We start from the raw sequence: 26,472 nt of genomic DNA on the forward strand, positions 1-26,472 counted from the left end.
TTTATATTCTTGCTGTAATGATGCTGAAGAGTGCAGTCTCCGTTGAGCGGCCAAACATGTGAGTCCCATAGCACCAGATTGGGGTGCCAGACTGAGCCATTTAATTGGGAGAGGGGGTCCCTCCTCAGAGGAATAGGACAAGGAGGGTTCAATAACATTTTGATAAGGTCGAGGAACCAGGGCTGGGTGGGCCAATTCGGGGCAGATAGCAGAACTGGTTCCTTCTCCTGTCTGATTCTGCACAGTACATGATTTAGGATATTTACTGGGGGAAAAGCATACTTGTGAGCTCTTGGGCAAGAGTGGGCAAGCGCCTCCACTCCCAGAGTGGAGGGCTCGGTCATGGAAAAAATTCCTGTACACTGAGTGTCCTCTGATGATGCAAAAATGTCCACCTCTTCTTGTCCGAATACTTTCCAGATCATTTTCATGGTCTGGGGGTGAAATCTCCATTCCCCCTGAGTCACTCTTTCTCACACTCAAGAAGAGATGCTGATTAGACCAGGCTTGTCACGAGCCAGAACAGATGCCTCCTTGGTGATTTATATATATGCTACCACTGAGATGTTGTCCATACAGATGAAGACATGTGTGTTAGAAACTTGAGCATAAAAACTCTTGAGCACCAGGTGAACTGCTTTATGCTCCAGGCAGTTTATGTGCCTTTTTTCTCCTTGGCTGTCCAAATGCCAGACACTGGGAGGTCATTTCAGAGGGCTTCCTAGCCAGTGTAAGACACATTTGTCGTGATAACATTCCTCTCACAATTCTGCCCAAGTGGGACACTTTGTGAATAGAGAGCTGTATTAATTCATGGGGTCAGGGTCTCTATGTGTGTTATTAATATACGTATTGAACCGTCTTCAGTTAGTCGAAATGGATGCATCTGAAGCAGTGCCAAATGGCACACTGCTGAGGCAGCTGACATCAGCCCCAGTGCTTTCTAAAAGCATTTCAGGGGGCATGACTTGCCTTCTTTGAACACCGCTTTAAATTAGAGAATCACTCTGGCACGGATTTAGCTGAGCTGGGAAAAAGCCCTGAGGGACTGATAGGGGCATTCAAAAGGATGGCCTTCTCTGTATCCTTCATGTCCAGAAAATTAATTTCCACCAGATGGTGGTTCAGCACATAGAAAGGACCTCACCATCCCTGGAAGACAGCGGAGACCAGGACAACTAGAGCCCCAGATACAGATCCCCTGTAAGACCTTGTCTCAGAGGACCACCAGGACAAGACCACAGGAAACAGATGATTCTTCTGACTTTGCTGCAGCCTGGAATTAAACTACTGGTTTCGTCTGGTCAGAGGAGAACTGGCCCCCCAACTGAGCCTGGTTTCTCCAAGGTTTTTTCTCCATTCTGTCACCGATGGGGTTTTGGTTCCTTGCCTCTGGCTTGCTTAGTTGGGGTCACTTCATCTACAGCGATATCATTGACTTGATTGCAAATGTTTGCACAGATACTTTTTAAACTATACTGAGATGATGACATCACTGAATTCAATGATGAACTGCCATGTTCACACCAAGCATGATAACTATAAAGATAACGATAAAAACATATTTCTAAAAATCATTCTAAATCATTCTAAATTTAAAAGAATAGCACTAAACTTAAATAGAGTCCACACCACAACTATAACAATAAAAGCACATAGGGAAATGATTTCGTTGGAATCACTTCTGCTGTAATGAGCTCGATAATTAAAAGCAGCAGACGCGCGTCCGCTTAGAATACACAGACAATATCGTCCCCCCCGGATCTGTATCATCTCAGTCTCCTTACCTTCGACATGTAACCAGGAACAGGAAATCAACATACAGTACATATTTATGAAGGCCTTAATTAAGGAGTTTCCAAAATGACCCCCTCTTATCTTCCAAAGACAACACAAAGTACTTACATTCTTAGTTTTGAGTTCACTCTTACTCAGTTTCTAGAAAGTTAAGGGAGCGATATCTTGAGAGACAGGGTGAGATAAAGAGGTTTGTTTCTCTAATGAGTGTGACATTCATCAAAAAGGTGAGAGCTAGAAACACATCTGTGAATGTAAGTTGAAAGTGATTATTTGTTGGTTTAGCTGGTTGCTCGGTGTGGAAGCGCTGTCACGTTTATCTGTCAAAGTGTGTGTTTACTCTTGCTAAAGGAAGCAGATCTTGGAATGATCTGTGTGTATTTGGAGAAGAGTGGATCCATGAGGCCTGTCATTTGATGTGGGGGTGAGTGTTTGCGCTCATTTGGCATCAGTGGAATTGGGTGAAAGGTCTTTTTTCTGTGGAATTCTAACCAGCATTCTAAAAACTCAATACGATCCAGATGTGTGTGTTCTTGCATGTATGGTGACTTCACTCCTCCCTCGCCATCACACCATCCCAAAACCCCCTCCTCCAGACTCTCCCCCATCTCTATACCCCCTCTCCTGTCTCGCTACCTCTTTCATAACCTCTGCTGCGAGTGTCAAGGAAAGATGGAGCGATCTCTGCTTGTGGCTCTTCTGTGTGTGTGGGCCCTCAGCAGTCTGTCTGCAGCATCAGGTGAGCCTGTTTGTGTGCGTGGGTGAGAGAAAATGAAAGGATTATGGGAAGCTTTCAAAATACAACTTAATATTTTTTTAATAATGAATGAATGACAGCTCATGTGATGGGTTTTTGCCTTGTTGGACAAGCAAAAAATTTAAAATATATATTTTTTTATGTAAAGAATATATCATTTGTATTTTATTTAAAATGCATTATGGTCTCCATTTCGTTACTTATACAATTTCTGTTCACTAAAAAAAAGGTATTTCTGTAACACAAAGACCTGTTAAGTTTTGGAATGAGATAAGTGTAAGTATATGATGACAGAATTTTCATTTTTTAGCATACTGACATTGATTTTGTCAATTACTACTAATATCCCCTCCCTTTCACATATTGCCTTGAGAATCTATTTCTTAGAGCTGAAATTTGGAACGCACACACATACATATGCATTGGAATTTTCTGTTTTAAGTTCAAAATCATTGCATAAATCAGCAATGCATCTTTCAATCTACTACCAACATTCTGTTCTGTTATGAGCTTGTAACATTTAAATGCTACATCCTGTTTATGGGTGGGCTACATTTATCACTGACTGGTTTATGTGGATTTATTGTGTTAAACACCTGGTTCAGTTCAGAGAACAGTGTCTTGGGCAGACAGCCAGACATTTAACAGCCTGCTATTTTATGGCACAGATTAAATAGTTAGACAGATACATTTTATTTAAACTGTGCGATGTTGCTTGCACGTACACTACTGGTCAAAAGTTAGGAATAATTCAGATTTTTAAAATGTTTTCAAAAGATTTATGCTTACCAAAGCTGCATTAATTTGAATAAAAAAATTAAAAGAAAACAGTGATAGTGTGATGTGTTGTTACAAATTAAAAGAAGGATCATGTAACACTGAAAATGGCAATAATGGCTGCTTAAAATTCAGCTTGGCTATCACAGGAATAAATTACATTTAAAATTAGTTTTAATATGAAACCATTATTTTAAATGGGAAATTGTATTGCATTTTACGGTATGAGATAAATGCAGCTTTGGTGATCATTCGAGATGTATTTCTTAAAAATCTTTATTATTACAAACCTTTGACTGGTAGTGTATGTTTCTATGTGAAAATGATCTATGTGCATTGTCTCATTTCTGCACATTTGTAATGTTTTTGTGTATGCTTTTCTTAAAGTGGATGCAAAAGAACAGTGTCCCGAGAGAATACTGGGTAACGAGAGAAGACAAACATGCCCAAAAAAGTGTCAGCAAGATAAAGACTGTGGAAACAAACGTCAGTGTCTCTGCGACGGCCAGTGCGGACTCAGCTGTGTGGCACCAGGTCAGAGCTAGAAACAAGTGATATGAAACTGAAAAAGCAAAGAACCAACACAATTACTAATGATATTAAAGGCAATGGTCACAGTTTTCATGTGATTCTTCTCTGTGAACAGGTCGTACATGTCCATGGCCTCTCCCACCTGGAAACAATTTTGATTTAGCTCTCCTTTCCCCTTCACCCTCTTTCTCGGCTCTGCTTGAGGTTCGCTGTAAGTCCGGGTTCACCATGCAGAATGGGCTGGACACTACAATACGCCGTTGCCAAGGTGACCGACAGTGGAGTGGAGATGAACCTGTTTGTACAGGTAAGAAAGAGATCTATCATCACTTAATCGTTCTGTCTTTGGAATATATATAATACATCTTAAAGTTTCTCTAATGGTTTTTGTTGCACCTTTGGTTTAGCAAGGAACCCTCCTCTTCTACTTACAGTTTTTCTCAGTCACTTTGGTGCATTTCTCAAATCCGAAATTATATTCTCAAAGCTACTTGTACAACCTCCACATGATCTAGTCATTTTTAGACATCATAAAACTAGTTTATCATTCTATTAAACAAGCTGTGATGGCTTTGGTACATTCATGCAATTATGTACATTTGTCTGCGTATTCCTACATTATCAGTTACTAATGTCTAATGTATAGTTCTCTGTGAAATAGTCTTACCTCTCAAAAGATCTAGGCATTAGTTCATCGTATAAGTCATTAAATGCAAAATTGCTGATTGTCGTAAACTGTCAAGCGCATTTTCTACATATTTCTATTAGATTTTTTGTACATATTCAATTACAGTTTTTCTCAGTCGCTTTGGTACATTACTCAAATCATCCTTGACATTTGCAAAACAGTAAGTGCAAAACAGCTCGTACAAATAGAAAACACCATGGATTACCTGCAAAAGCCAGTCTCTTGCTCAAAATCCTTAGTTCATCTCTCAAAAATAAATATATGTGTCAATGAACATGTCAGTGGCATCATAATGACAAGTCCTTGTGTGATAGTTTACGGAAAAGACAGTCAAATTGTTTCGTTATGTTGTCAATATAACTGATGTATGTTCTGATGAACCTATGGCAACATTTTGGATTACTGTATTTAACAGTATTCCATATGCTTAAGTATGCCATATATCCATTTGAAAATAACACATTTACACATTACTGTATGTGAGATATTGATTGAAAGAGACTGGATAGAATTCCCAGTTACACTTTTACTAGTGGTCTGACCAAAAAAATAAATAAATAAAAAAAACCTTTACACTGTCATTGTGACTGAGAAAAACTGTAAACCACTAGCAAAGTGTAACTGTGAATCCTATCCATTCTCTTTCAATCAATATCCCACACAGTAATGTGTATTTTTTCTGGATTTTCAATACTGTCATCAAAACTGTTAAATAGTTTACACCAGTTTACACTGTAGTATTGACAACATGACTAAGCATTTTGACTGTATTGTTTGTGAACAAAGCCTCAAGGACTTTTCATTCTGATGGTACTGTCATAAATACTTACTTTTGAGAGATTAACTAAACATTTTTAGTAAGTTACAGGCTTTTGCAGGTAATCCATAGTGTGGTGCTGTTTGTACGAGTTGTTTTGAGAAATGCACATACTACTTTGCAAATAGCAAGGATGATTTGAGAAATACACCAAAGCGACTAAGAAAAACTGTAAATCCATTTTTCATTATAAAGGGATATGAGCCCTCTATATGTTTCTTTGGAGATCTGGAAAAACCTCTTGTTATTGGATTGTAGGTCTTTTTAGGTATAAACTATAACAGGAGTAAAGTGATGCCCTCCTGGGTTCTTTAAAGCACTGGAACATAGATCGTTTCCTAAAGAACCATAAAACCTAAATCTTTTCTACTATGGCCATACTTTCAATTAGAGGTCTGCAGAAGGTCTTGCAGGTGGTCCTAAAATAGATACATATATGAAATAAATAGGATTATAAACAAAAAAATGGCTCAGAGAATTATAGGTGTTTTATTTATTTTTTTGGTATATGAGTGAACATTTACGGTGCCCGGGAGAAGACATGGTCATTTCACTTTTTGTCATGACCATGACATAATAACTCATGGGAACATGATTAATATTAATTGTGGGAACATCATATAAACTCATGGGAAGTCATATTATGCCCTTATATTATGCATGTATGTAACAGTTATTCATGATAAACTTAATTTGAATGCTGACTATTGCACATAATAGTCTGGTAGCCAAGGCATATGGTTAATATAATAATTTATAAAAAAAAATTCTATAATAAATAATTTAATAATTTCTTAATTCAAAATATAATATTAAAGAATAAATTGCTGATAATCCCGGGGTTTTTATGGTCACGCAGGTTTGTTTATGCATTAAAATAGTGGCCATGAGAAAAACATGTCATTCCCTCAACATAAGAACATAAGGATGAAGTTATTATGACATTCCCACAAATTAATATCTCGTGGCCACAACATATTATCACGTTCCCAAGAGTTATCATGTCATGGCCACGACAAAACTAAGTGAACCCACCATGACATCTCCCGGGCACCATAGTAAACATTACTATAGTGTAACAAAGGTAATGTAGCATTTCTAAATGAAGGACCTTGGGTTGGTTCGGAGTCTAGATAGGGATCTCTGGGTCTGTCACATTTAAAAATCTAATATTGCATAAATAAACATTAACAATGGAACATGACACGAAAACATCAGTTCCGTTGCCCTCATCTTGTTGGTAAACCATGCAGTTAATGTAAATATTATGCAATTCAGGGACAAGGCTTCAGTAGCAGCAATATGATGGTGGTGATATTGAGTGCAACCAACCATGATCGCAGGAGAAAAAAAAATCTGAAATATGTGTCAGTGTCTGCATGATGCATTTTATTTATTATTATTTTTCTTTTCGGTTGCATGAGTAATAAAAGCTTACAGCTTGTGGACCTGGGTCACCACTTGTTTCTGAGCTTTGAGGTTTTAGTCTTCAGACTCCAGCTCTGTGGAGAGGAGGTGTGAATCGGCAGAGCTGCAGGCTGCAGCATTCCCAGTATCACCCCCTCTGTAACACATGCATATATTCACACACACACATTTTCTGGAGTAACATGAGAGGTATTTCTAGGAATGAGCTGTCAAAAGAGCCGAAGTGTGGGCGTTTGGGGTCTGTGAGAACCATCATGCAGTACTCTATTATCTGCAGATCAGTAACATGGAATATTTAACAAGCAGAGACAGGCATGTAGACACGCTGGATTCACACACAAAGTTCAAGCACATTCAAGGCTGAATTGATGTACAATGGAAATTTGTTATGTATGCATGTTGACTGTGTGATCCCCCCCCCCTTCTTTAAACAGTCATCCTCACAAAATGGGGAGAGATTTGATACATAACTGCATGAGTCAACTGCTCAAGAGGGAATGTGAGAACAGCTTGTTCCAGATGGATTTTTTTCTGATAAAACTCAAAATGAAGCTGCACATTCTGTCCATCCATCATCTGGGTACCCGCTCAGCCACACATTGACCTGTGAATCCATTTTTCATCCCTACATATCCATCTGTCCAATCACCCAGTCATGTATTTATACTAACGCTACCTCATCTAATGCAGTAGATAAAAGCTCCAGGCCAACATCCACAGGGTCATCCATTTGAATTCCTATCATGACCATGTAACAAAATCCAGGGAGGCTGAATAATGGAGTGCTTTTAGTTGTAATATCTCTGGTCTTAAGGCCCTTTTACAACAAGAACGATAACTGTAAAGATTACTCTATCAGTGTCTAGGCCAATGGACAATAACATTCTGTTTATATTAAAAGTTTACTGCAGTTTTGTCATTATTTGTCATCACCTCATTCTCTTTAAAATGGGGTAGATTCAGATTGGCTGTCAATGTTTTTATCGTTCGTCAAGTTCTGAAAGTGATTCCAACAATATTTTTTCTCTGTGTAGTTATTGTTATAGTTGTGGTGTGAACTTCCCTATTCTCATAGAATTAGAACGATGTTTAAAAATGTATTGCTATCATTAAATGTATTGTTCTTAGTGTGAACGGGCATTGATACATTTTAATGTGACACTCATTTTTATCTACTTATTCAGAAGTGCATAAAATGCAGTGCAATGACCTCAATATACTTCTGATTTCTACAAATTTTGTGTTGCAAAACTTTAGCATTCACTTGCCAAACATTTTTTTTAGGTATTGCTTTTCACAAAGAAACTTTGAAATTATATTTTTCCATCACTGTGTCCTCATAGGGGCTCTTGTAGTTTTATATGTCAAAAAAAAAAAAAAAACAGAAACAGAAAGAAAAAACATAAAAAAAAAAAACAGAATGTTCTGTTTCCTTTTGCTCCAGACCACCAGAGGCAGTGATGAAAGCACAAGTGGAAAATCACTCATGCTTGCGATTGACTGAGAACAGAAAAACAAAGCTGTCAGCTCATGACGTCTTGAGCTATAATAACCCTGTAACACATAATCTCAACCTCCTTCTCATTCTAGCTTGTTTGTGCAGCTTGCTGCTGAAGAGTTCTTCAGGATATCCGCGAACTGTCTCATCCTTGCCTACATGGCTATCTTTATTTGTCATTGCCTACATCGCTATCACTATATACTACATCACTATTACTCTCCTCCAGTGTCACTGCAGTCAACTGTAAGCGCAAACAGACATTTCAAAGTAAAAAAAAAAAAAAAGATTTAGAACACAAAAATGACCAGCTGTCTTCTGCAGTAGAGGCAAGGCAAGGCAAGGCAAGTAGAGATGTTATTGTTACTGATTCTTCTGGCTCAGCCAAATATGGAGGTAGGAGAGAAGGTTCAATTTGAATCATGCATCACTCCATAACCACCGATGCATACAGGGCTGGAGTTAGATGTGATGTCAGTAGCTGCCTCTGACACACTTTTTGAAGCTACTCCAATAATGTCTGGAGCTGAAGAAAACTTGCCTGCAGATAAATCACTCTGGCAGTGAGACCAGAAAGAAAGGCCAGCAGAAAGGCCACACGCCTGATCAGTTGGCTTGCACTCTTGCTGTGACCCAGACATAGTGAGACTTGGTAGCATGCCACCTATATAATCTAGTGTGGCAGCTCTCATTTAATCTCCTGATGAGGCACTTCATGAAAATGTGTACTGTCCTAATGTCGAGTGCAGACACACAGATGAGCTACTGTCCCATGGATACAATTCTACAGCAAGCCTTAGCCACGTTTCCAATTCATTGGCGCACGTGCTTGTAACTTTACATTCCTCTCTGAGAAAAGCTTCTTCTGACCCATTAGTGACAGAACTAACTGAACCCTCTTTACAATCTATGGGTGTTATTGCCAGTCACCGTGGCACTGCTTTAGGCACTCTCGTGCAAGCTTGATGGGAAGGTTTGGTTGGCTCTGTCTTCTTTGCCAGAGGTTTGTCAAAACAATTTTAGATGACTGCCATTAGTCTCAGGTCAAATCTTTGGATCAGCTGCATAGGAAGCCTTGGACGGGCGTAAATCTGTCTCTGTAATGGGTTCCTGTCATGTGGGGACAGCTTCGTGATCCATGCCACCTCCAACAGCCTCTAGTATCCATTATCATAATCTTGGTACAATACCTCCTCAGCATTTCCAGCATCGGCTCCCATGAGCTCCTCCACCTCCTAGGTGTGTTTGCTCTCAACTGCGTGGACATCTGTCTCATGTTCAACACCCAGGCCATCAGCAATGGCCCCCTACCTCTACTGATAAGCGTCCATGGGACTTTTGACGCACAGATGTCAACAGTTTACGGTAAGTCACTTGGAGCGCTGGAGGTCAATAATATCAGATCAGTGGCTGCTGACTACTCATTCAAGAGGGTACTGTATACAGTTTTTCTGTCGACCCCCTGTTGATACCGGGATGCTACTGGTTCTGATTCTGCCACTTGCACATGGAGTTCAGGTTTTGCTGCGCAAGGGTGTCATACAGTTAGTCGACCCTCAAGTTCAACCCAGTGGATTCTTTTCCATTTATTTTCTGGTCACCAAGCAGGATGTTGGGTTTCAACTGATCTTGAAAAAATCTGAATAACTTTCTAAAGTTCCTTCCGTTCTGGATGTTGTGCACAGCAGATGTGTTGCAGGCGGTTTGTGACGATAGATTTGAAGGACTTCTATTTTCATGTTCTGATTTCTCCAGAATGAAGGTGATTCTTTTTTATCCTGTTCTCATGAGAAAAGAGGTTCTGGTACACACAGAAAACAGGGTGGCAGTTTTTTTTATATCAATCATCAGGGAGGCACAAGATCATGGAGTCCACATCTGGTGGCTTGCAAACTGCTTGTCTGGGATCAGACCAACCTACTTTTCATCCAGGCAGTGTATCTACCAGTCAGGCCGCGGATGCTCTTTCATGTGGCAGGGTGTCACACGGAGATTGGACTCTACTCACAGAAGTGGTGCAAATGATATGGAGGACTTATGGGACTACAGCGGTAGACATGTTCACAGACAGGCAAACATCTCACTGCCCTCATTGGTTCTCCCTGAGGGATGAATGCACTAGCCCACAATTGGCCAGACATGATACCGTATGCTTTCTCCCCGTTACCACTGATTTGGAGAAGTGTGTGAATCCGGCCATCATCTGCTGTTGGTAGCTTCACATTTGCCTTCAGATTCTTCTCTTACAGACAGTAGGACAACATTAGCTGTGTTTTCACTGTCGGGCTAAAAGCGAGTGTGCTAGTGTGTGCCAGGGCCAGTCACGTTTCCACTGTCACTTCCGGGGCTTGATCGTGCCTCGTCTGGGCTTCCTCGGGGCCAACGGTCAGGGTTTTTTGACCTGATGAAAACCTTGGGCCAAAGTGGGCCAGCTGGAGCTAGAGGAGTGGTTATGAACAAAGGCAGAGTTTCTTCGCTTCTGGAGAGCGTCAGCCCTGGGGATAATTTCATAAAGATAACAGCTATAACACCAGCATTAAAAACTTCTTAAAATAAGCTGAGCTCAAAACTCACTTTCAGTCAGCAGCGAATGTTTGAAATAATATTTATAAGCTTTGCAAAAGACTATGCACGCTAGGTATTAACATAGTAAACATGGTAAATATGACCACTTGAAGAAATCAGACATCAGATTATTATTCTCTATCACAATCATGTATTTATTTAGTAACATATTTTATCTGTAATAAGTCTTGTCTCGAGAGTTTAGCTCCACGTAGCCTATCATAAAAATATAATAATGTTTTTTTGTTTGGGAGCTTTTATAAAAATGGAGAAATTATCATTAATTCTTAATGTGATTTATGTGGCTACAAATAAACAGAAACAGTCTCGTCTGAATACGCTTCAGCGTAAAAAAATAAATAAATAAAATAAATACATTTATCTCTGTGACAAATTTTCAAGTCTGATAAATGTATTCATTATGCTCAGTGTGTCACTTATAGTAAAACATTGATGCTTTTGAATTTAAATATTTAACAAAACATGCAAACAAAAGTCCACTGTTATCGTGTTCGTTTTGTGATCACACATGTTCCAGTGATTTATTTCTTATTAGTTTTCTGGTAACTTCTCTTTGTTGGTGAAATGATGGGGTTGCATGTAAAGGGCGGGTTTTAGTGACGCGACTGGAGCTTCTGGCTCGACAGTGGAAATGCAGCGCTATTTTGGCCTCAGTGCTACTGGCCCAAGGCTATTAGCCCCGCCCCGCCCCAGTGGAAAAGTGGCTATTATCATCTGCCAAGCAGACCAGACCTACAGAGTCAGTAAGGAGGGAAAGTTTGGTACATAAAACCAGACCAATTGAACCTGTGGGTGTGGCCACAGAGACCAAAAGGCTTTTCTTGGAGTGTTCACAGTGGGCCAGCCAACTGTTTTGAATGTTTGTGCTCCATCCACACAAAAGTTGTATGCTTGTAAGTGGAACGTTTTTGTGACACTGTTCAGTGGGATGCATTTTAGATTTTTTTGCAGCACTTTGATGTTGGCTCAAATGTGGTCTGACACAAGGATTTGAGAACAATATTCAAATCCCACATCGGACTCCGTACACCACATAGAGGAAATAAACCATTAGCTCCTATCAGGAAGGCAAAATTGAACCTGTCAGAGCTAAGAGAACAAGTACTAAACTCAGATTGATGAGCCGCTAATATGCCACATACACCTTCTTTATATCATTTAAGACCACATTTCTCTTGGCCATTACAACAAAATTCTTAAATCAGTGATTGCTCTCTGTTTGAGGAGTACTTGATTGTATTGGCTGACTATTGGAGCTATGTCCAGTTAGATCTTTGAGAGCTTACATTGTTAAGACAGCAGCTTGGCATAAGACAGTTTGATTGTTTTAGCAGTGTGTGCAGGGGTGCTGCGCTTTCCAAACAGAGACTGGCACACTGGGTGAGTCAGGTAATTTCTCATGCATATGAATGAGTCTATGGAGAAGTCTGTGCCTTCATTTATACACAGTCACTTTACTCATGCTTTGGCAATGTCTTGGGGAGTGTTCAAAGTAGTGTCACTCTCTGAGATTTGTACTGTAGTAACTTTTATTTCAGATTGAACATTTTCTTGTTTTTACAGATTAAATGTGACTCCCTTTTAAGTGGTGTGTGCTGCAGTGCTAATAGCCTATACATATGTTTCACATGGGGACTCTATGTGAATTAATAGACCAAACAGGTCAATTGAAATATATTTTTGTTATGTTCAAATATGTTACTACTTTTTCCTTTTTAACTGATTTTCACTAATCTACATTTTTAGAGTTAAACTGAAAAGGTTTTCTAAAACAATAAGAAACATGAATACAAACAGTACAATTCTTAACATTTTTCAACTAGATGTCTACCAAATCAACCAAGCATTTTAATGCACAATCAAGTCAAGAGATAAATAAGCTATTTTGATTTTTCCATCAGCCTCCCCAGGAGGAGGTCTTGCAGCAGAGCCAGTTCTGGTGCCTGAGGTGTCCTGTTCTTTGCCTGATGATGATGATCTGCTCTCCGTGCAGGGCAATGCCACCGTAGGATCCACCATCCAGTACCAGTGTGCACCTGGGTGAGACTGAAGTGAAAAAACTGTGGCTGATATAAACAGAATACCTAGTTTTATCATGCTAATCTATACACCTCACCCTCTTTCCCATACAGATCTGTGCTGATAGGAAACAGTGAGAATATCTGTGATGAGAACCAGATGTGGCAATACCCTCACCCCTTTTGTCGCCGTAAGTATTTGTGTGCATAGGCCTGTGTGTGTGTCTACATGTACTCCTCCACGTGGGAATGACTGAGACATTGACCCTGCTAAAAGGAAATAGCAGGTGTATTAGTATGTCCTTGAGGAAGATGTTAATCCAAACTGCTAAAGAGAACTCGGTTTGTATGCTCTTGCACAAGAAAGCAATGAGAGAGAAATGAGAGGACAGCGGGAGAGAGAAGAGCAGTGAAGACTGTGTGGGTTTGTGTGTAGGTGGATAGGGCACTATGTGTAATGTGCAGAGCTAGTGAAGCCGATGCGGATTTGACTAATATGTGCTGGCTGGGGCAATGCTGCCCCCTGTTGGATCAACCTAGGTTTGTTTTAAATGCATATTCCGGTTTTAAATGCATATTAAGTTAAATGGATACTTTGCCCATCCCTCAAGTTGTCCCAAACTTGGGGAAGTCGTGGCCTAGTGGTTAGAGAATTGGATTCACAATCGAAGGGTTGTGAGTTCAAGTCTCGGGCCGGCAGGAATTGTGGGTGGGGGGAGTGCATGTACAGTTCTCTCTCCACCCTTGATACCATGACTTAGGTGCCCTTGAGCAAGGCTTCGAACCCCAACTGCTCCCCGGGCACGGCATGGCAGCATAAATGGCTGCGTGTGTGTGTGTGTGTGTGTTCACTGCTCTGTTTGTGCGCACTTTGGATGGGTTAAATGCAGAGTGCAGAGCACAAATTCTGAGTATGGGTCACCACTTATCTTATCACTTATGATGGTAGCCATTGAGTTCCATAGTATTCTTCAGGCTACTTACGGAGTCAGTGGCTACTTTTTCGTTACCAAACATGCTTCATAATATCTTCTTATGTGTTTAACAGCAGAAAAAAAAATCATTCAGGTTTGGAACAACTAGTGGGCGAGTAAATGATGACAGAATTGTATTTTTTGGGTTAACTATCCTTTTAAGCTAAGTCAAAAGCATTTATAGGGCAAAATATTAATTTCAACTATAAAATATTTATTGTTTCAAAAGTCAAAAAGTTATAAAATAAATATGTATCTTTACACAAATTTAGTGACAAAAATGTATTAACATTTACTTGGTAAAGTTATATTACATTTTTATAACTCCTTTGGTTTGACAAGAAGGAGTCTTATTAAAACATTAACACATTAAAATTGTTTGCTATTCATGTGCTGTCAGTTGAGTCTGGGAATATGCCTTTATATTTATTCCTTAATAAGGTTTTATAAGGTTTTATTTATAATTCTGTAGTAACTTACATGTGTATATAAGTGTGTGCATTTGTATTTTATCAGGTGTGGTTTGTCCTCCCCCTAAGGAAGTTGAGCGTGGACATCTGGTGGCCGTCCAGAGAACTGAATATGAAGTTGGAGGTACAATCTATTACCTCTGCAAAAAGAACTTCTTGTTGGATGGACCAAATCAAGTGACTTGTCTACCTAATGGGACATGGAGTGCAGAGCCTGCCTGCCGGGGTAAATACAGCTGGCAACAAAACAATAGGCATTTAATCATCATGAATGTGTTGAATATTAGCATTGGAAATTTAAGTTGTATAAATATAAGATCTGGAATGTTTTGGTTTCCAGCCGTGAATCCTAAACCTCCTTTCCTTTGTCATGACAAATAGCATCATTCTCTTCATCATTTCTTCCCTTGTCTTTCCGATCAGCCCGCTGTCCAGTCCCTGCTCAACGCAGCAGGGTGATCGTGGGAGGGGTAAAGCGCTGGCCATATGATCTGACGGATGGAGTGGTTGCTCATGGAGAGAATGTGACATTTTTCTGTAAACATCCAGAAAAACTGTGCAGCTTCACTGCCACAGAGGTCTGTGTGGATGGACAGCTCATGCAACCTAGCTGCTATCTTGGTAGGCTACATAATTCAAACCACATAATATAATAACATTATAAAAACAACCCTGAATTAGCTTTTTGTCTCCCTTTTTTCTCTTTAGACCCTACCTGGCTGCAGTTCAAGCTCTTTCCTCATCGTCTGGTTTCAGAGATTAATCCATGTGATCCTGCTGACCTTCAGTAAACTCATCAACTTTTGACAACACATATTGCATGTTGGCACACACAGCTCTCTCTTCACTCTGACACCATGACCTGGAGTCTGGATCAACATAAATTGCCTTATTAATATGCCAACTATATCTGTTTTGGATTTGATCTCTGTAGGATCTCACAGTTATGCCTCACATAATGCTTCTCTTTCCTGTGTTGTATGCTGCATTGACAAAGTTATATATGCAAACATCCTCATACTTGCTTGAGGTCTTGTTTTCCATTAACTGCTCTCTCTTTTCTTGTGTTTTGTTGTCATACAAAGTGATTTTTTAGAGGCAGTATTTGTGTGGATTTTATTATAATATTTTATTTCTTTGTTTATTTTGGCTAACTAATATGTTTGTCAAACCAACAACCACGAATGCACAAAAGCAGATATGTTTAGAGTTAACTGATCTTTGACTGGACTGCTTGATTGGATTACATAAAGAATACTTGGGAATGTAGCATAAAATAATTATTGCATTGTGTGAACAGAGGAAATCATCTCTGAATGTATATTCCTCTTGTAATGTCATGATTCTTCAATAAAGAATCTGGAAAGTTTGTTGTCCTTAAGAACACTGAATTATTTTACCTGGTTAGTCTGTATATATATATATATATATATATATATATATATATATATATATATATATATATATATATATATATATATTGAATGATGTGCCACAATTGAATGTACATATTAATGCGTTATTTAAAGTGAAAATAATGTGAACATATTGCACACCACAACTGAAGTTTTGCTTCAAAAGTTCAGTGCTAAAGCTTGTCCAGATCGGACGCAGAAAACTGCAACACCACGACATCCCCCTCCCCTTTCGCTCGCGCTCAACCTCTCCGCCCAGTCATTCATTCATATTTGGTCTTCCGGAAGTATCCCAGGGTCGGGCCAGTCAGTGCCTGCGCGAGATGACTCGTGGGGTGAGAACAGTTTCGTATTCAATTTTTCAGTTATAAAGAAGCAATGTGCGCGAATGGTTGTACGCGTTTGAGGACAAATGTGCGTTCTTTTGAGTAGTAGTCAGAGAGCGTCGGTTGTCTTAGAAAGTTTGAAATAAGGTTTCCAAGGCAGTAGTGTGTCTGAGCGCTGTCACCGGCTCGAACCCTCGGTACGCATAAAATGGCTGGTCGCGGGTTCGAGCGCAGTCAGTGTTTTGACCGAAATATATGAATAATTAAAGTGTAATTGTAGTACACAGGTTATGGGGAGGCTGTATCCTTCAGACAGAGACTTTTGGTCATGTAATGGCACGGGTTCGACCCGCTGTCTGGACCCTACATCATCAAACGCGATGTTTGGTTTTATATTTGTCTTCTTTAAACGGTCCTCCGGCGCGTAATGGCGTCGAATGTCCCCGTGTTGCTCTCTTACTCTCCCACAGTGCTGCATGGCTGAGTGTACGGACAAAGGCATTGGTGTCAAACCTTGAGCCATGCGCGTTGACAGTTTATTTGTGATGAAAACCACGGGAAGGAGGAGTGGACCTGCTACCATGACAGCCTCAGTTCAAGCTCATTGCGTTGCACTCCGACTAAATGAACGGCACTTTTGTACTTTTCGAATCGAATAGTGGTGAAATTGTAGCTCAGAATTCTGAAAATCTTCTTTTCTAGCGTGATTAAGTATTGATTATTGTATTGTTAAACGTGAGAACCTAACTAAATACAGTTAGATTGTGTTTATGGAACACAATCTAATATATTTTATCAATTGCAGTCATATTGTGGTATTCATAAAAAAGTACTGGTAGGTGTCTTGGTTGAAATATACAGTTTATGAAAAAGTATGCCATAACAATGCTGTTTAGAAAATATAAAATGTTTTATTGTTTTGAGTTATTGTCAGACGGATTATATGTGAATGGTGTTTATTTTAGATTGTTAACACAAAGAGATTATACTTTCTGATACAAATGAAAACAACTGCTAAAATGTGAACTGACAACAGTATCCAGCAGACTCCTCTGAAGTGTGTTCTAAGGTTTCAAAATATATCAAGAGTAGTTTTGTTGACCTATCGGACCATAACAATACATCTAGAGAAAGTTGATTATGACAATATTGTACTAAGAATGAGCCTGAGAAATTAATAAGTAATTGTTAAATTCTCTATGGTAAATGTACCAAGATTTATTTTTTACTTTTTTTTTATTTTTATTATAGTGCTTCTGACAGTATGTATGCAGGTAATAAACAGGCTTTTAAAATAACATCCAGTCAAAAAGGTTGTGTTCTTGTATTTAATTCTTTTTCCCAACTCAGGAGTTGCTAATGGATGTCATCAGATCCTACTGTTGAAAGTATGTTTTTGGTAGTCATCAATATTAAATGAAAATAACCTGAAATGTAATCATGTTGTAAACAAATATGCAAATGGCTTTATTATTTTTTAGATTACTATTACATTATTAGTGCTGATCCATAGGTGAAATATCATTAATTAGTCAAGGCACTCTATATTGCCTCCTCTGTCTGTTGTGTTCAACTGCAGTATCTGTTATGATTCCGTTAGTTATGCATTTGAAAATAAATACTTCACAAACCCTTGTAAACAAACCCCTTGGTTCAGAAAATTAACAAATTATAGTACAATTTAGTTTTTCAAGCCAGCCCAAAACTTCCTCAGCATCCATTTTTATGTAATATTTGATGCCTTTTTTATATGTAAATACACTCCTATAACAATATAACAAAGAATGTGACTATCAAATATTGAATAATTATTCAATATAGTATTAAATGTTAGTAATAATTTATTAAGAGTAAACAAAGTGACTGTAACTTCAAAAAGGTGATTTTTAGTAAAAGTTGTATTTAATTTGTACGTTTTGACAGCATTAATGTTTTATAAAGTATTGTTACCTTAAATAATAGATCATTTGAGATTTGTCTTTATAAGTTGAGTTCTGTTATTTCTTTTACAGAATGTATAATCTTGTTTTTGTCTTATGTTTTTTTGTTTGTTTTTTTGTTTTAGATTGATGCCTTAGATGAGTAGACCATCCTGGCTGATGGCACTGGCAGAGACATGGTGAAAATCAGCAGTTACGTCAGATGGGAAAGGAGCTGGAAATGGTGCCATTACATGGATTATGCAAGATTGCGTGGCACTGTCAGGCAATATTTCAGTGTTCTCTCAGGTTACAATGAACTGATTACTCCATGAGTACTGAATAATATGATTTCTTCTCTACTGCTGAATGTGCAGAAGTTGCTATGCGCAAACAACAAACATTGGACAGGATAGGTGAGACCATTCCACATATTAAGTGGACTGATCTTACTTCCACCAAAGATAGCCAAATGTCTCTGGGTCAGGAGGGTGAGTTACCAGATGAGGGACTCTCATTGAGGACTGAATCTAAGGACGATGTGACCCCAGATGTGCATCTTGTTCCACCACAAGATCAGGCAGAAGTTGCAAAGGATTACAGTACGCAGAACTCACCAAAAAATGAATCAGAAAATAAGACTGTTGAATATAAATTAGATGCGAACACAAGGAGTCTACCAATAAACATGCAGCTGATACCCAAGATGGAGTCTGATAATGCTAGGACAGAAGCTTGTGAGGTAACAACCAAAGCTACAAACATTGCTAACATCTCAACCAATGATTTACTAGAGATTAAGGTTCAACGACAATCAATTTTAAATATAAGTTTCCATAATGACAAACTACCGTCGCCTGATGGAGGCAACCAAATAAGCAAGGAGTGTATTGAGAATAAAACGCAGGTTGTTGATATGGCTCATGTAAGAAAGAGTACACCTGCGATGGAGACAAATGCAAACAAAGAAAGATTAGAATGTAGTAAAGACTGCATTGAAGATAATAAAACACAAATTTTATGTAATGTAAGAGAGGAGAGACTTGATATTGGAAGGAACATGGCAGTGACAAGTTCTTTGGTACAATGTGAAGAAGACATTGTATTAGATTTAAGCTTACCAAAAAAGAAAGACCGAAATAAGGAGAGGAAGTGTGAATGGGTTGTAGACCCTGAATATGAAGGTTCTCTTCATATGGAAGTTGATGAAATTGAAGATGAGCCTCAAAATGTAGAAGTGGAGCAAGAGGATGATAATGAAATTTGCTGGATTGCATCAGTAACTGGCGCTCATACATACCTGCCACAGCATTGGGATGGACATCTGTCCTCCCCTTCGCTAGAAGCCATGCCAACTGCATCGTACCCCAACATTATAACCCCAGATCCAATGGATACACTACTTATAGATGACCAGGGCATTCCTTACACGCTCACCGCAGATGGACAGAAAGTCCCACAAATTGATAATATACAACACACTGAGGGACTAACTGAACAAACAGCTCTCAGCGCAAGACAAGCTGAAGATAAGCCCTCCTCTATTGCTGATACACAGGATATTGCAGAGTCCAGACTACAGACACTACCCAATTCACTATGTCCAAATATGTCTAAAGGTCATGTCTCAGTGGAAACCTCACAGGTTGCCTCAAACCTGGACCCAAGCTCTGTAGTTCATGCTCAACCCCCCATCATACCTGCCATGTCTGACTTGGCATCAGTTCCCATTCAGATTGTGGCTAATACTACAGGGTCAAACACCCCCATTCTTCTTCTTCCTCCATCTCAGCTTCAGTCTCTTACCTCACCAGCCTCTAAAAGTAACGCAGGGCTAATTACCCTTTCCTTACCGGTTCCTCTTAGTCCAAACACTCAGACCTCCCCCATGTTCCTAGTTTTGTCATCTCCTCAGGTGTCCTCAACTCAGAGTTCGTCCTCGCCTGGGCAATTATCTCAGTTTTCTTCCTCTTCAACTGTTGCACTTCCCTTGGCTACTTGTCCACTTGATTTGGGATCTTCATTAAGTTCTAGTCCGTCACTTCTCAGCCTCAGCACGATTTCCTCTGACACAGCAAAGGACATCTCAGGACTGAATAACCCTTCTAAACTTCCTGCCAGCCCTACCTCATCAACTGCTTTCTCTAGCACTTCCACAGTGACCTCTACTAGTCCAACCAAGCAATTCAGCACTGATGCCTACTCTGACACACCAGTGCCCACTTCCTTTCGGGAGGCCCTTCTCAGATTAGCTGTGTCTGTGGAGAAGAAACAAGAAAACCAGCCTGCTGAGACGCATTCGGTCACTACTCCTTCCTCATGTTCTGAAGCCACCAAGCCAGATTCCTCTGCCACAGTCCATGAAAGTAAAAATAATGAGACAGAGATGAACTGTGATGGTGAGACAGAGTCTTCCTTGGTAGACCAAATAGACTCATTAGATGCCACCTCTTCCACCTCACCCATTCGTCCTGAATCACCCGAAATTCCAATCAGTGACCCAAAGAACCAAGCGTTAGGCCCTCGTCGCATTCTTTACTGTCAGTATTGTTCACGGGTCTTCTACTATCTTTCAGACCTTGAGCGCCATTCCATCACACACTCCCAAAGCAAACCCCATGTATGTCACCTTTGTGGCAAGGCATTCAAAAGATCAAGCCATCTTGAGCGACACAAACACATCCATACTGGTCAGAGAAACTTTGTGTGCCAGCTTTGCCCAAGGCGTTTTCGTGAATCAGGGGAACTAATGAGGCACCAGAGAGTACACACTGGTGAGAAACCCTTTCAGTGCTTAATATGCCACATGCGTTTTGCAGAGCGCAACACGCTGCGACGTCACATGAAGCGCAAACACCAGGGCCAGCAGCTGGAGGTGATGGACATGAAGGCAAAGCCAGAAAGTGGAGGGATTTCCCTTGCTGGCATACAAGAAGAGGCAGAAGAGAACGCCGAGTGGTACAGTTCAACAGTTCCTGAAATGGAGTCTGACAGTGACACAGGGGGAGAATGAACTACATAAGGGCATGAACAAATAGATTTTCTTTCTTTTTTTTAAGTTTTAAAAAGATAAGCAAAGTTGTAAATCCATTTTAATTTATTTTGTATTGATATAATAATTCCTTATTTCTCATTAGCTTCATATTATTGCCTATATTTCATTCTGTTAATTCTCAAGACCTTTACTGGTGATGACCAGATGACCTTTATAATAAGCTTCAGTTATTGAGTTAGATCTCTTGGTGAAATACATTTGCTTTAAATCTTTACCATGAATAACTTTGAATTAGACTTATTTATTGTTCTCATTTCAGTTTTTCGAATATAAAGCATCTTCAAGGGTGTGATGTAGTTACTGTAAAAGACTAAGAGGGTCATTATTGTTATTTATAATTATATATTATGATCTCTTGAAGTCAAGTAATTGCCTAGAATAGTGCATCAGTATATCTGTAACTTTAGGCCCACTAATGACTTGACCACACGAAACTCGCAGCCACAAAATTCAGCAGATTTCCACAGAATTGGAACAGACATCATTCTCAAAGCTCTATATATCTTTCACTTCCATCACTGTAATACTTCACCTGACCTATAGAGAACAGTATGGAGTTTTATCCTTTTTAGACTCTTTAAAACAGGGGGTGTGGTTGGATCCAGATCCAACTCCTCCCACCTTACATATACCCTTCTCCACCCCTGATCCCTAAACCCACCCATCTCCACCCCCTATGTGGATCCAACCATGCCCCCTGGATCTTGTGTTCTACAGTGAGGGATTACTGTTGCATTGTTCAAATCTTCTGACCTGGCATATTCATTATTGTCATTTACACCTTTGTTTTCTGTAGTTTTTGTTCCCCTTATTTTTCATCTGGTTATGGAGTTTACAGGTTAACTCATGGTCTTGTTTACATATGTTCTGTAAAATGCTCCAGATTCCCTCCAAAATGCAGAAGAAGAAGAAGAAAAAAAGTCAACTGCTCATCTGGGTTTCTCCTTACTAAGCTTTTATATTTCCGAACATGTTCAGATATTATGAATTATGGATCACCATGATTATGCCAAGTAAGTTCCTGGATCAACATCTTTTGTACAGACTTAACCCAATCCCTACCCCTAAACCTAACCTTACCCATAATTTATTCCTAAAACCAGAAGGAAATAATAGCTGATTAACAAGGGTGTAGGAGAATCTAACCCTGATTGTAAGCCTAAAACCATAGATTGTATAAAAACATGGACGTAGTGTCCATGATGTCACCCGTAGACTCCTGAAGTTCGTTTTTGAAGCTTAAAGTGCAAATGGGCAAAAAGGTGGGAGCTAGTTGCTGAAGTCACGCCACCTAGCGCGATGGCACTGTCAGCAGCAGCAAACCACCTGTCACTCAAGTTAATTATGCAGAACTTTAAGTCTTAATATAATTTAAACGGATGAGTTACCTTGTTGGCTTCATGAGAGAGAGTGGGAGGTTGGCACTCACCTAAAACTGACATTTCCCTAAAAATTTATCTCTCAATTCTGATTGGTTGATTGGAATGTTGTCACATGATCAACAAGGATGTTGATCCAGGAACTTGTTTTACTTGGTCAAATCACGCTCACCCTTATGCATTATAAAACATCTGGCTCTGTGTTCATTTTGTTTTTTCCTCTTACCTATTTTTATTTTTTTCAGAAAAGGGATAGTCACCTTCATATTTTTTTCTTTTAAATGCTCTGCTTTGTTCTTTTTAAATATTGAACCTGAACTATTTGGTTTATAAAACCCTTGCCTTCAAGGGCTTTCTTCAATTTATTAGTGTGAAACGATGCTTTTATCTGGAAAGAGAAGGTTTTACTTCTGTCAGACAGCTGTTACAAATCATTGAGTGTTTGAATAAGATTTCACTGTCATAGGAACAGTGATACAATTGACTGGTGCTCTTCCACAATTCAAATTGGTCTTGAAGATCTAACATTTCAAGGATTGAACTTTAAATTTTCATTAGCTGAATGCCTAATTTATTAGTTTATGAGTTATGAGTAAAAAAAAAAAAAAAACCTTGTTTGAAAAAAGGTTCAGGCCCAGCTGATTAATTCTGTTCTTGCCACGTAAATAACCAAACATCATGCATAGACTGAACACCTTGGGCTAATCTAAAGTTCTTTTGGTTAAATTTCAGATTTGATTAAGAATCTGAACATTTGCACGCAGTAATTAAAGCTTGTCAAGCCCTTCTGTTTTCCATTGGTTCTCATGCTTAATTAACTTTGCTTTAGGCTCATGGATGCACATATTCTGCATGCAGTGGAAGTGTGTCCAGCTGCTGAACGGTATCACTAAATTTGGTTTGCTTGGTTGTTTACATATTACTTCATTCATATAAAGATTGGTTTAGTGTTTTTAGTAAGCTCATTTCACAATAGATTTAAAACACATGAAAAAGCAGTTCCTTCTCACAATTCATTCAATTCTTACAACTAACTGAACAATCTCACACTAATGAAAACTATTTATTTATTGTGGAAATGTATATATTTGAAATGGCGTGCATGTCACGGAACACTTATATATTTAATACATAATTTATAAAACAAGACCGAAGATATTTAAACAGCCTAATTTCTGTAACCTGTCACAGGATTTTGAATAAAATAAATCAAATTCAAATGCTTCCAAGCCATCAATCTTTTAATTGTTTTTTAACATAAAGAAAATAAAACTATTATGAAAAGTCTAACAGTGTGTGAATGAATCAATGAACATCATTCATTCTATAATTCTAGTCTGTATGTGTGTTTGTCTGTACACATACACAATAAACTGAAATAAATAATATAGCCCTTAAATAAATAGACTAATATGCAGACTGTGTCATTCATTAATTCATTCAGTGTTACATTGCTAAATAAATTAATGAAATACTCAGTATGAATGGTTCATATAGTAATGATAATAGAGTTTAAAAGTGTTAATCTATGGATTAGCTTTGCCTCTTTTAACCTTACAAGCTGTGCTAGACGGATGTGTGTGTGTGTGTCTGAGTGACAGCTCAGATGTGCTCAGAGGGTCGCTGTTCCATTTGGTAGCATCAAGAAGAGTGACTTCCAATCAAACTGACAGCAGATGTCTGTAAGTGTTGAATGTGTGTGTGTGAGCGAGAAAGAGAAAAACTAAGAAATGTCAGAGACTTTCTCTTTTCTGTGAGAAAAGTGCAAAATTATGTGCAAAATAATCAGTTTCAGTGTAAACCTGCTACAGTCTCTTGAATTCTCAGGCAATCAAGAATTTACAGAAAATAAAATGTTAGGACATTTTGCGGATGGTTTGTTGGAAAATAGAGGCTTGCTTTAGTGTGGTTATGAAATGCTTATGGAAGGGTGTTGTTATTATAATGGGCATGTATGTTTTCTGAGATGCAGATGGGTTTCTGAGGCATGATGGGTAAGGAGATCTGCAGGTGAGTTTTGTTAGTGGCCAGAGAAGCCACATGATTGAGTGACCTAAATGACATGCTGTTCATGGATATGATTAGTGGTTCAATCACAGACACTTCTGGTGCTGCAGTAACGTTGGAAATTAATTTGTGTGAGCATTTTTACATGTTGGAAAAGCTCAATGTATGATAGACACTAGCACAGGATGTTGTTACTTATTTATGCCACCAGAGGGCAAACTCACTCCAAGGTATGCATGGCCTCATCAACCTCAAGTCAATAAATTGGAATGTGTACAGCAAAATAGCCTTGCAACATTTAGAGTTGTCCATCTTCTCTAGTAGGGCCAATACAGTGGTTGTCAACTGAAGTTGTTTTGATGAACAAACATTATAATATGCAACTTGATCGTGTATGTAGTCAGCTTGTTTATACTACTTATTACTAATACAATATTTGTCACATTTTTAAAAATCCATGTCATGTACATTGCCGATTTTTATTAAATGTGAATGTTTTATAAACATGTCCCTGTTTTAAATTTGTGCAATATACAATTCTGCTAATGTGTATTTCATATTGATTGGGAAAAACGGGTCCCGAAGTGAAACCTGCTGAGAACCACTGTCCTATATTTGCGCTGCTTTTGTAAAGGTTAATATTTAGGATTAGCAGTTTTAACCTATTTTCTGCATATTTATATATATTACATGAGATAAAATAGAGGTTCCCACCTTGTGTGCACAGATATTTCTCTTTTTGACATTCTTTCTTGTACCCATCAAAGTCAATGAGACACATGGCGTCATTAGAATGTATAGAATGTGTTGTTTCAGTTAAGCTTCTCATGCTGTGACACAAAATGAAACAAGCTAATTGAGGTGAGAAGATAGGGATGAAAAGAGAGAGAGAATGATGGACAGTAACAGGTGCTAATCGCAGAGGGATTCCTGAAAGTAGGGCTCAGTGGAAGCAAGGGTGATTTCATCACTTTTCCCCCAATAGTACATCATGACATTAATTGCAAATGCGTCACATCTTCTTCCTGGTTGTCCCAGGCATACTGGTGTGAACTCAACATGTAACTCTTGATTGGGACTATTTAGCCTTTTTTTCCCTTCTTGTATCTCTCTCTATCTCTCACTTGCTGGCTGTCTCTGACCTGCTGATACAGCAGCACACACCGGCCTGTCCGTCAAAGCAACCAAACAGGTGGTGCAGTAATGATCTCCCTCCCCCAACCCCCTCTTCTCCCTCCAGACCCTGTCTCTTACTCATAAACAAATATATTTGCATGTTTGTGGACTTAAATTGAATTTATTGGCTACCACGGCAATCATATCACATGTATCTTTATAAATACATTTATCGTCTATATCTTTACAGATAAATGTAGAAAACTTTTATAGTACATTTAAATGGATAGTTCACTCAAAAATTCTAATTGTATCATTATTTACTCACCGTCATGTTGTTCCGTCCCTGTCGGTTTCTTCTGTGGAACACATTTTGAAGAACACTAGGGTCAAAACAACACTGGATCCCACCGACTTTCATTATGAAAAAAACAAACACTTTTTTTTTTTTTTTTTTTTTACAAATATCTTTAAATGAGAGTTAGAGAATGAAAGAATTTACATTTTTTGGTTAACTGTCCCTTTAAGACCTCATTTCTGCATTATGTATATAGTTTTTTCATCAATACATAAGAAATATTTTTTAGATTCTGTGCTAATGCATTCTGTTCCTCACCTTAATACAAGAAACAGGTTTCAAACACAGTTAAAAAAAATACATAAAAAATTGAAGGCAGTGAAATACATTTCCTTTTTCTCCATCCTTTTCTGATCCTGCAGTGTTCTACATCTGTTTGTAGCTTTTATACAGTATATAATGTGCTGCTGAAGGTCAACAGCTTTTACAAGCTCCTTCCTATACCTATGGAGGAAGGTCTGGCCTTGTCACCCCCGAGAGAGAAAGAGGAGATAGGGAACACCAAAGTTACCCACCCAGTAGTGTCACCCCCCAATGAATCTTTCAGCAGACATGT

At 38.8% G+C, this 26,472-nt stretch overlaps 2 protein-coding genes and 1 long non-coding RNA gene across 3 annotated transcripts; 2 read left to right on the forward strand and 1 right to left on the reverse strand.

The window, feature by feature from the left end:
* The first annotated feature begins 2,244 nt into the window (after positions 1-2,244).
* LOC113059930 (beta-2-glycoprotein 1) lies at positions 2,245-15,710 on the forward strand. Its single transcript, XM_026228634.1, has 8 exons — positions 2,245-2,536; positions 3,719-3,865; positions 3,978-4,169; positions 12,781-12,919; positions 13,012-13,088; positions 14,388-14,567; positions 14,765-14,962; positions 15,050-15,710. The coding sequence occupies exons 1-8, from the start codon at positions 2,335-2,337 to the stop codon at positions 15,130-15,132; spliced, it is 1,218 nt and encodes a 405-aa protein (XP_026084419.1). The 5' UTR covers positions 2,245-2,334; the 3' UTR covers positions 15,133-15,710.
* LOC113059932 (uncharacterized) lies at positions 11,048-26,444 on the reverse strand. The gene is made up of 3 exons (XR_003278174.1): positions 26,175-26,444; positions 25,887-25,917; positions 11,048-12,925 (listed from the first exon to the last, which is right to left on the reverse strand). It is a non-coding gene; the product is annotated as an uncharacterized LOC113059932 (long non-coding RNA).
* On the forward strand, positions 15,879-22,175 carry LOC113059928 (B-cell lymphoma 6 protein homolog). Its single transcript, XM_026228629.1, has 2 exons — positions 15,879-16,091; positions 18,148-22,175. The coding sequence occupies exon 2, from the start codon at positions 18,387-18,389 to the stop codon at positions 21,012-21,014; it is 2,628 nt and encodes an 875-aa protein (XP_026084414.1). The 5' UTR covers positions 15,879-16,091; positions 18,148-18,386; the 3' UTR covers positions 21,015-22,175.
* Positions 26,445-26,472: the final 28 nt, after the last annotated feature.

The sequence above is a fragment of the Carassius auratus genome, chromosome 41 (assembly GCF_003368295.1).
Source record: "Carassius auratus strain Wakin chromosome 41, ASM336829v1, whole genome shotgun sequence".
Classification (NCBI taxonomy): Eukaryota; Metazoa; Chordata; class Actinopteri; order Cypriniformes; family Cyprinidae; genus Carassius; species Carassius auratus.